Source organism: Echinops telfairi, unplaced genomic scaffold, assembly GCF_000313985.2.
Source record: "Echinops telfairi isolate 266 unplaced genomic scaffold, ASM31398v2 ScPeMD7_7424;HRSCAF=8462, whole genome shotgun sequence".
Classification (NCBI taxonomy): domain Eukaryota; kingdom Metazoa; phylum Chordata; class Mammalia; order Afrosoricida; family Tenrecidae; genus Echinops; species Echinops telfairi.
In genome coordinates this window covers 50,279,705-50,290,134 of record NW_022111324.1, presented here as the reverse complement: position 1 = coordinate 50,290,134, position 10,430 = coordinate 50,279,705, and the positions used below count along the sequence as shown (strand labels likewise).

The 10,430-nt window shown below is 57.7% G+C and overlaps 1 protein-coding gene across 1 annotated transcript in view; it reads right to left on the bottom strand.

The window, feature by feature from the left end:
• Nucleotides 1-10,430, bottom strand: part of NFASC (neurofascin) — a 114,786-nt gene that overhangs the window by 16,154 nt on the left and 88,202 nt on the right. The window contains exons 22-24 of the mRNA XM_045298187.1: nt 9,192-9,431; nt 5,377-5,493; nt 4,212-4,364 (exon numbers count right to left, since the gene is read on the bottom strand). Coding sequence (XP_045154122.1) covers nt 4,212-4,364; nt 5,377-5,493; nt 9,192-9,431 — 510 coding nt within the window. The remainder of the gene's footprint in view (nt 1-4,211; nt 4,365-5,376; nt 5,494-9,191; nt 9,432-10,430) is intronic.

Here is a 10,430-nt window from a genome sequence, read left to right as displayed (position 1 = left end):
AGAATCTACTGGATGGACGGTCACTGTGAATCAGAATCTACTGGATGGACGGTCACTGTGAATCAGAATCTACTGGATGGACGGTCACTGTGAATCAGAATCTACTGGATGGTCACTGTGAATCAGAATCTACTGGATGGACGGTCACTGGGAATCAGAATCTACTGGATGGTCAATGTGAGTCAGGATCGACTGGACAGCTACGGGGTTTGTCTATTCCCACGACTGTTTCTGATTTCTAAACACACCGCTGGCCAGTTGCTTAGTCTGGCCTTCCTTCCCCACTCCCACCCTGTTTCCCCCCCTTCCCTATGTTCTCTGTCTCAACACACGCACCAGCCTCTGAACGCTGACTCCACCCCAGTGTACTACGCAGAACTGAACACTGATGGTTCTGTCTTAGGGTTCTGACGTCCAATCACGTCAGCATCTGGTGAACAGGGTATCTTTTTGAGCCCCCTAGTACTTAGCCTGATGCCACATAAAAGAACACACAGGGCTCCTTATTAACAGCCCTGTAGCGTAGTGCTTACATGTTGGGCTGCTAACCTAAAAGGTCAGCGGTTTGAAACCACTGACAGCTCCTTGGAGAACGACGAAGTTTTCTGCTCCTGCAAACAGGTATGGTCTTGGAAACCCACAGGGGCAGTTCTTCCTCCCCTACAGGGTCGCTATAGTCTATGGCAGTGAGTTATTGTTCTGATGCCAATCTGGGATGCCTTCTCAATTCTGACTCCCGATCCACCTTGAGGCCACGTGACTATTGGTGTGCCTGTGTATCACGTGGGCACCGGGGTGAAGGAATCATTTCACCTTGTGTTTACTCCCCACTTATTTTCGGTTTGCCTGCACCCCATCTCCAGAGGCTTCTTTTAATACAACCTGAAGCCGTCTCCCTAAGACTCCCTGCCTTAGGGAGAAAACCGGCACTCCAGGGACAAGGGACCACAGATAAAGGTGGCTTCCTCTCCCTCTCCCTTGCCACACGGGACGTTCAGCTGTGACCTCCACACAGCCTTTACCCACAAGGTCACAGAACTCTCTGGGACGTTTGGGCACTGATGTTGGCCAGTCGGCGGTGCGAAACTTTGAGTGATGTGTGGTAAGGGGGGCTCCGTGAGGCCCCCTCAAAGAAGATGATCTCCTTCACAGAGAGGACCCCAAGATGCGAGGGCGAGGGCGAGGGCTCTGGAGAGGAGAGCATGCCACCTGGCTGGTGAGCCCATCTGGCTGCTGTGCCCGCCGTGTCTGGATGCCTCTATGGCACGTGACTGCACCCGGCGTTCAAAGGCCGGGAGCGTGCACTTGCCCGTTCTGCAGCTGGAACAAGCCAGGAGGGAGGACTGTGCCCCCCACGCCCGTTCTTAGCTTAGAGGCCGAGACTGCTGTGCTGTGACATACACCCTGGCCCCTGGCCCCGGCCTCAGACCCGGGCTGCCCACCTGCCAGGCTCTGGAGGCTCTCACTGGGGAGCACACGACTTGCCCATAGAAGAGGAAGTGGTTGCTCAAAGCCTGCAGGAGAATTCTACTTCCGAAATGGGGAGAGGCCGATGGATGAACAGATGCAGTTTGGCTGGCTGACCTCGCAGGGGCAGTTCTACCCTATCCTGTAGGGTCATTACCAGTCGGCAGGGACTCAGTGGCAGTGAGGGAGTCCTCACAAGTGTCCCTGTATACCTCTCCCTTCCCACTGGCCCCGACCTGGGAGGACCAGATGTGTACGCCTGCCACACAGGGCATTCAGACCTGACTGCAGCTCGCTCGCCTTAGGGCCCTCCCTCCCCTCAGACTGCTGGCCACACTCAACACCTGCCTGCCCCACCCAGGAGGGAGAGCTGATGGACCTCTTGGCCTGCAGTCACACGGGCATGCTCATAGCCCCTGGGGTCTCTGGTTTCAAAGGCTTTGGGGGTGTGTGTGATCTGCTCCCCAGTGAGAATTTTGCTGGAAGGGGTTGGAGAGCCTGCTGGCATCCCGAGTGGTCTCCTGCCATCCCTTCCTGAGACAAGCTGAGTCTGCAGGATCCAGTGCCGGGTTGCAGTTGCCAAATGCCGGGGCTGAGGCCCAGAAATGCACACGACCTCAGTTTCAGGAGACAGGGGATCCTGGTGGGTCCGGACTTGGCTGTGGAATCCATCCTTCCACAAGCAACGAGTGTGTGCACTTTCTAAAGCTCCAGACACCCCGAGGCACGTCAGTTATTTCCAAGAACGGAAAGGCTTTCTCTCCCTATGTGGTTTCCATCAAGTCCTTTCAGCAGCCTGTGAGCTAAGTGAACCACAAGCACTCAGAACTCCGGCCCTAGCCTGCCCACACCGGCGGGCTCTGGAAGGAGCCTGGGGACACTTGCAAGTGCCCAGTGTCCTTCTCCCTCTCAAAGCAAGCATCCGTGTGCCTGGCCAGCTCAAGTTCAGGAAGAGAGACATGGATACTGAAGTCCATGGTTGGAATCTCCCTTGAAGCCTGGTTTTGTTGTCTGTGCACGGTCTCTAACAACCTGCATCAGATGAGTGTGCTCCTTGGGGCGGGGCTGGACCTTTTCTCTCTGGATCTCTGCCCAGCCCAGAGAAGTCTGCCTCCTCTGCCAGCAGGCTTCCCCGAGGGATCCCGAGACCAAGTGCTGTCACCACATGCCATCTCTGTTCCCCACCTCTGTGCTACAGACACCCAGGTTCGAAAGGAGGCAGCATCAGATGCATGCACCAATAAGCTGCAGATCGGGACTCCAGTGGGGTCAGACAAAGGCTTGCCACTTACTCCCCTCGGTCAATGGTCCAGCTCCCTCGGCTGGCTATGTACTCAGCCAACCTACTTGTGCTGGCACGGCCAGCCAGTGGTTGGTCCAGGCAGCCAGCTGGACACTCAAGATTCCCTGAATCCCGATAACGTGGACATAGGTCGGTGGATGGGGGTACATTTACACAGATGGGTGGCAGCTCCCAAGATGCCAGTCTCTGGGATCAAGGTTGCCCAGGTCAAGCCAAAACCCAAAGCCAGACCAAACTGGCTGTGAAAGTGGGTTCTGTGTCGAGGCGGGCCCACGTGGTCGGAGCCGAACTTGAACTTGTCTCCATGAGGGTTTCAGAAACAGACTGCCAGGCCTTCCTTCCCGAGGTGCCACTGAGTGGGTTCAAACAGCCAGCCTTCCCGCTAGTAGTTGAGAATTAACGAACGGAGCCATGCCGGGCCTCCAGGGCACACCCAGGATAGGAGTAATGACCACTGAACTCAACAATCTGGGGTCCCGGGAACACTGTCTTGGTCTGGTTCGAGGCTGCCTGGCACCTGGGGGCAGCGGCTGATCCTCTTTTCTCTCTCATTCTCTTTCCTCAACTCCCCTCAGGCCCCAGTGCTCACAGGGGCACTTCCTGCAGCGGCAGCAGCCTGGCAGGCTCAAGCTGCCCACTCACTCTCAAGCAAGCCAGTGTCCACAGGGGGTCTCCACTACAGCCACCCCATCAGCAGTCAGGTTCTGGTCCTGCGCCCTTTGCTGAGGGGCCCTGGCAGCCAGCTGATTTAACAGGGCTTTAACAAGGATAGTTTCTTTCGGCACACGAAGGTGTGAGCCGACAGCCCAGAGCCGAAGCATCGTCTGGCTATTGGCACTGCTTTCCACCCCGACACACAAAAGGCCAACGACGCTTAGGCTAAGATGGGATTCAGGACAGAAATTCAAATCAAACAAAGCCCTAAACAAGTTGTCACACATTCTGGAAGTGTTGACAGCCAGTGACTGGGCATGGCAGCGGGTCGGAAAGAGGCGTCCGCGCTGGTCCTTGGGCGAGCTCCTGGCAGGCTCTGCACCATCTGGACCATCCTAATTCCATGTGGAGAGAGCAAGCTCTGGTGTGTAAGGGGTGGGCTGCAACACACACACACACACACACACACACACACACACACACACACACACACGGCTGCTTGGACACAGCTCTCTGATGCAAACACACAACCGGGACCGGAGCACCCTCATCACTGGTAAGGTTTCCTACTCCTCCGCATGAGGCTGGCCCCGTCTTCCGTGCCCTGTGCATGCACCCCAGTTCCTCTGGGCTCCTGGCAGCGCAGAGATGACCTGGCATGCAACGTTGGGGATGCAATGAGCATGAGCCTTCTCTCCCAGGCGGGCAGGCAGGCAGGCAGGTGGCTGAGAATGAGAATGAGATGCGCCATGCTTGTTGGGGATGGCCAGGCCAGGTCCCCTCTCACCTGTACTGGTCATAAAGGTGATGAAGGTACTGCTGATGCCCTCGTTGTCCCGAGAATAAACCCGCACCGTGTACGTCATCCCGGGATAGAGGTCTGTGAGCTGTATGGGCTGGGGCTGGGCTTTAACAGGGATAGTTTTTTTCGTATGGTTGCCTGGGGAACAGAAACCTCAGTCAGCCGAGGGCCAGGCCCTGACGGCTGGAGAGACAGCACTTTGTGCCTGGTCCCCTGTCCAAGGAAGGAAGGAGAGGGCAAGGGCCAGGAGACCATGGGTCCAACCCATGGCATAGCCCGGGAGGTACCCGGCAGTCCCCCGCAAAGCTTGCCCATCAGGTGAATCCTTGTCTGACGACCTGGGAGTTTTCTGATTCCCTCACTTCGGGAAGAACTGCACCATTCGACACTCAGCACACCAGCCACCTTACCCTGGAGGTGGCCGACTTCCCACCTGGGGCCAGAGAGCATCCCTAGAGGTGAGTGGAGATGGAGCAGGAGTGTGCTACTTGGCTCAGCTCTCACTCCTAGGCTCTCAGACATCAGGCAAAGTGTGTGTGTGTGTGTGGTGTGGGGTGAAGGGTGGTGGTGGGAGCCGTAACCATGTGATGTGGATGATGGATTCAAACGCTGTGAGTCCCTCCTCCAGCTCGGAGAACTAAGAACTGGTCAGATGGGTAAGCCCAGCTGGATCTCCTAGCCTTCACTCAGAGGAGAAGCCACACTTGACTGTCTGGATCCCGAGATCCGATAAAGCATGATCCTATCAGCTCAAGCCATCAGTGCTCTGAGACCAGGGCCCTGTAGGGGTGAGCGTAGGCCAGCTGCACCCCAGCCTGCGAGCCAGCCTGTCTAGTGGAAACACCAGAGCATGTAGACTGTGAGTCCAGGATCAACACCGAAGTGGGATTCAACTCACTGGGGGCTACTCAGCACCCTGGGCCAGCCATGGAGGGAGGGCCCAGTGCCCAGACCGGCCCTGGCACATGCACCCCTACACCTTCACCATGGGTGTCCGAAACCCCTTCCTTTCCCTTGAACCCCTCCCCCAGCTCACTGCCACCTGGGTGCACAGCAGATTCATCAATCCGTGATGAAGCCGAGCGGGAGGCCCCCTCCGTGGCATCTACCACTACTCACGCCGCCATCGCCGCCACCCAGCAATGCTTACTGTCGGTGTACTCAACCACAAAGTCAGTTCCGGGCCCGAAATTGTGCTTCCAGGTGATGTTGGCCCATTTACTGTTGGGGAGCACCGTGACGTTCCATATGGACTGCTCATCAGGGGCTGGGGATGGGTTAGAAGAGGAGTTAGTGATGGTGAGGCAGGAAGCACGGCACACGGAGACAGAGAGACAGACAGACAGACAGACACACACACATCCCGCAGGGCAAGGACAGAGTCGGAAACAGCTGTGCACAGGGCTGGACAGAGCTCTTGGCTGCAGCCTGTGGCCCACCAGAGGGAGCAGCCCAGGCCTGAGCTGGGGCCCTCCAGAAGGCTGGGGTGGGAGGGAGAGCCAGACATGCTCTACTCGCCCACAGAGAGGTCAGGCATCAGAGTGGGCTTCTCTCTGTGCCATCTACCCTGGGCTTATTTCCTTTTTTTAGTGTCCTGGCTCCAGAGCCCTGGTGGTCTAGTAGGTTACAATTTGCACTGCTAACCACAAGGTCAGCGGTTCGAATCCACCAAGCTTTCCAAGGCAGAAAGGTGGAGTTGTCTGCTCCTGTAAAGAAATGCAGCCTCGGAAACCCACCGGGACAGCAGGGACAGTTCTCCTCTGTCCTACAAGGCCACCGTGAGTTGGAACGGGCTCGATGGCCGTGGGTTTGGTGATGGTATTGATTCTTTTGACCACAGATGAGAGCGGGACAAGAAAAGGGGCCGGAAAAGAGCCCCTCCCATCAGATGCTGTCAGAGAGGGGTACATGGGCTGCCTCTCCCCCCTCAATGCTGAAGTCCTGCAGGGAGGACAGAGGTTAGCATTAGAAGTCGAATGAAAGACATGAAGGGCAGAATGGCAAGGAGGTGCCACCACAGGCTCCCAGGACACCCAGAGACCTCGGTGGTCTTGACAGGTGACTGCTCAGAGGCGGGTCTGGGGTTGTCTTTGGGCTGCAAGAACTGGGGTAGGTGGAGAACACCCTCGGACTGCCTGAGGAGACCTGGGGCCTGGACTTCAGGGTCCCTCCTAGATGCTGCACGGGTCCTGGCACTCCCATTTCAGGCTGGGCAGGACCAAGAGCAGTGAGCTCGAGGGCACCCGGCCGTCAGTGGTCCAGACAGCAGACAAGCCCTGCGTTGTTAGGAGTCTCGGCTCCACAGAGGCTCTGAGGCTTGATCTGCACTCGACACAGAGGGCATTAATTATCTAGCTCCTCTGAGCTGGGAGCTGCTTTATCAAAGCCGCCGTACTGTCTGGAGCCATAGCTCACGTACCGGAGAGGGGCACTCATTTTCAAACGTAATCATTTTTCAAGAGTCCCAACAGTCTGATTACCCCGTTTCCCAGCAAAGATTTAATAGTGGAGTACCTAGCATGAAGCGTTGTGTTTCAGAGCCTGGGCAAGTGGGCCTCCTGTATGTACGTATGTTTTATTAGCATGCAAGGGGCCACTGTCACAGACTCACTCGTCAAGGATACATGAAGGGAGCACACTGGGTGATGCATTTATTCATGATCTATTTGGCACGTGACAGAGTCTGGAGGGCTGAGAAAACGATGAAAGGGCTCTCAGTCCTCACGTCAAAGAAGCGCCTTCTCCTCTTAAGCCACCCTGGCAGCCCCCGGTGGGGCTGAGCCCTGCTAGGTGAGGTACCAAGCGGTGGCTTTCATAGGTGAGCCCATCGGGGGCTGGCTCTCCACCGGGCAGGAGGAGGAAGGCTCCCTTACACATCTGTGGGATGTCCCGTTGCACTGGCTGCTTTTAGCCACCCAAGTCCCAGCTCTTTGGACTCGTGTGGCCCTTGCTGCTGGAAACGTGTTCAGGTTAGTCATGCTTCCAGACTTGGGGTCCTGCCTCCTGAGTCTGGGAAATAGGCAGAGGACCTGCATTTAAACAGTTTGGTCATCAACCGAATATCGACCCCAATCCAACGGTCCTAAAGGTCATGCAGATGGGGGTGCTTCTCGGTAAAAGATCAAGCAATGAATCAGAAGCCAACGTGAGCTGGAGGTGGGAGTCGGAGGAGGGGTTGCCCTGCGGGGATTGCGAAGGGGACCACCAGACAAGAGGAAGGTTCTAAGAGAAGGAAGGAGGAAGAGCTGGCTAGAAACACAAAACCAAAAAAGATGGAGCGAGGCAAAGTTCACGGACTCCCAGAGGGTGGGGACGGGGAGTATTCCTTGAAGTCTGAAAGAGACGGGTTAAAGACAGATTAAAGCCCTCTCTCCATCCCCCAGAAGAGTCAACACAGGAAACATTTTGTTCTGAGATGTAAGACACTGTACAGATGAAGATGTTATTTTTGGAATCCTGGATGACAGAGACACCTGCTGCCGTACAGGAAGCTGAGGTACTGGAGACGTCCCCAACTGCTGGGGATAAAATCAGGGGTGTGGCCTGGTGCTCCTCAGGGCCTAGGACGAAGACAGACTTGGGGTGCAGGAGCCCATGGGGCTAACCCTGTGGGGCCATGAGGCCTAGCTTTCCAGAAGGCTAGCTGACCCTTTGCTGGGGAGCCAAGTCCATGCCTCCCTCCAATCTTTTTGGATTTCTGCTGAGCCCCTAGTGAATGCACAAGATGCCTCCTTGTGGCCTGAGGGAAAGCCAGCCACCAAACTGCCGATGGCAGCTTCTAGCTGCCCCCCCCCCCAACTACCCCAAGTGCTCCCCAAGGCTGTGTTGTTTCAGTACCGGCCGCTGCCCCGGAGGGCAGTGCTCCAGAGACTGGGGAGCCTGATGCCAGCTACGAACCACCTGACTTCCTCTACAGTTCACCTAGTTCCACGGAACTGAGCCCTAAAACGGGCCCTGGCAGTGTCGTGGTTCCGTGTCGGTTACGAGAGGTGCCTGTGAAGGGCATTGACTCGATGACAGCGAGTTTGGGTCTGAAGCATCCTCACCACAGCCAGCCAGAAGCCTCCAGCCTCACGCAGGCAGGAGACGGGCCGTGGTGGAGTGGGGAGACAGCGAGAGCTGGGGTGGGGGTGGGGGGCACTTGCCTAGGAAGCAGAGCTGGTGAAGTGTGAGGGTGGCCCGAGGAGAGCTCCAGGTGCTTCCTGCAGCCCCGCCGGCTGGTTCTCCAGCTGGCGTGGCCTGGCTAAGCGAGAGGCCCTGCGGCCCACTGTAATCAGGGCGACTGGAGGCTCAGCTCTTCAAAGCATTGCTGGCTTCCTGAGAGATGCCCTCCTGTTGCAAGAATCGCGCTTCCTGGGCTGGCTATGCCCCAGAGCACAGTCTCTGGGTTCTGCGAGCCGGCCCCTGGAGTGGTTGGGATCTTCCCTCCCCGGGTGCATGGGGCTGTGGGGAATTCGAGCAGGAAAAGTAAGGGAGCCCCTTGGACACATGGAAAGTGCTGCTCCATGGAAAGCCCTGGCTTCTTAAGTCTCCCGGGGGAAGAGGCCAAGCAGAACACAGGGCTCTGAGAAAGGAGCTGGCATGGCTCTGACATGACTTCCCGATAGGCTAGGTGCAGGCGTGGCCAGAGGAGGAGGCCTGCTTAGGCCAGCCAGGCAGTGCCAGGCCCCTCTCCTTCCTATACACCCTCCCTCCTGGGGGGCTCAGCCATGGGCTATCCCCCTTGACCTGTCTGCCTGTGGGCAGAGCGTGACCTTCAGGGAGGATGCTGTGGCTCCCGCTCCAGGCAGGGACTCTGGAGGGCTCACTCAGAGGAGTGGTAGTGAGTGGTGGGTACTCACGCTGGAAGCGAGGCTTGGTATGTGAGGCCAAATAGTAGCAAAGGGAGATGTTGGTCACCAGGGCCCAGGGCCCCGTCCTGTTCAGGGGACGTGACTGGGAGGTGGGCAGGCAGGGGAGCAGTACCGGGTTCCTGTATCTTAGGCCCAGCTGTGGTGGTGGGAGGGCTCTCCGTGGTAGTGGTGGTGGTGGCGGCGGTAGTTGTGGCCATGGTGGTGGCGGCGGTGGTGGCGGCGATGGTGGTAGGCACCACAGTTGGGACGATGGGGCCTGTGGTGGCTTCGGTGGTGGCCACCATGGCAGTAGCGTCAGTACTGCCCAGGGCGCCCGTTGCACCCACAGTGGCTGGGGGCAGGGTGGGAGCAGCTGAGAGGAGAAGGTAGAAGAGCCTGTCTGGTGGGGTCGGGCCGGCTGTCCCCAGGCTGGATGCATGGCCCCCGCCGTGCAAGGCAAGCAGCCCAGGGTGGGGGGAGCGCAAGCCTCCCAGCCTCAGGGACAGGCTCGGGTGGGTCATGTGAGAGAGAGGAAACACAGCCATGTCCCAGGAAGAGAATGAAGCCTGACACACAGTTCATTGTCTTCTCATGGTCTGTGTGGCTCCAAGCACCCAGCATGCACCCAGCCACAGGCATGAGGAGGAGGGGAATGGGCACACACCGAGAAGCTCAAGCCCCAGAGACCGCATGGAAGCCCAGGCTGAGTAGCACCCTTTCAGTCCAGCCTGCACGCAGCCCCCTAGGAGCTGCTCAGCACCCCAGTCATCCAAAGTGTCTCTTTGTCACACCTCCTAGAGGACCTATAGCCACTGGGACAAGACAACAAAGGCAGAACAATTGCCATTTTGGCTGGTCCAGCCTGGGTAGTCCTCCATGCCCAGCCTCGCCTTGGCGCCTCGTATGCTTGCTCCCCCCCCTCCCTGCCTTTCCCGGGCCCCCCTTCTCTGTCCATGGATGGCTCTTCCTGTCACCACTCCACACTGGGGGTGCAGGCACCAGGATGTGGGGACACCTTCCACCTAACTCACAGCACACACAGGAGTATCGATGAGCGAGGCCGGGCTGCGCTTCCTGCCTGCACCCACTCTCACGTCCACCCCGAGCGGACCAGACCCACGCTCGCTCTACCACTCCCCTCGGTGCCCATGCAGAGAGCCACCCTGTGACCAGACGCAGAGAGATGACACTATAGGCAATATCTTGGCTTTAGGTCTTTCTGCCTGCCCGAGAGGGGTCATGGTTGCTGATCAAGGGACGCCGGTTCCTTTCTCTGTAGTCACAACGTTTGCTAAGGCTGAGCACGATGGGGGCGAACGGGGGGAGGAGGGAGAGAGCAAGTGAGCCACTTCTCGTTCTTGTACTCTACCTC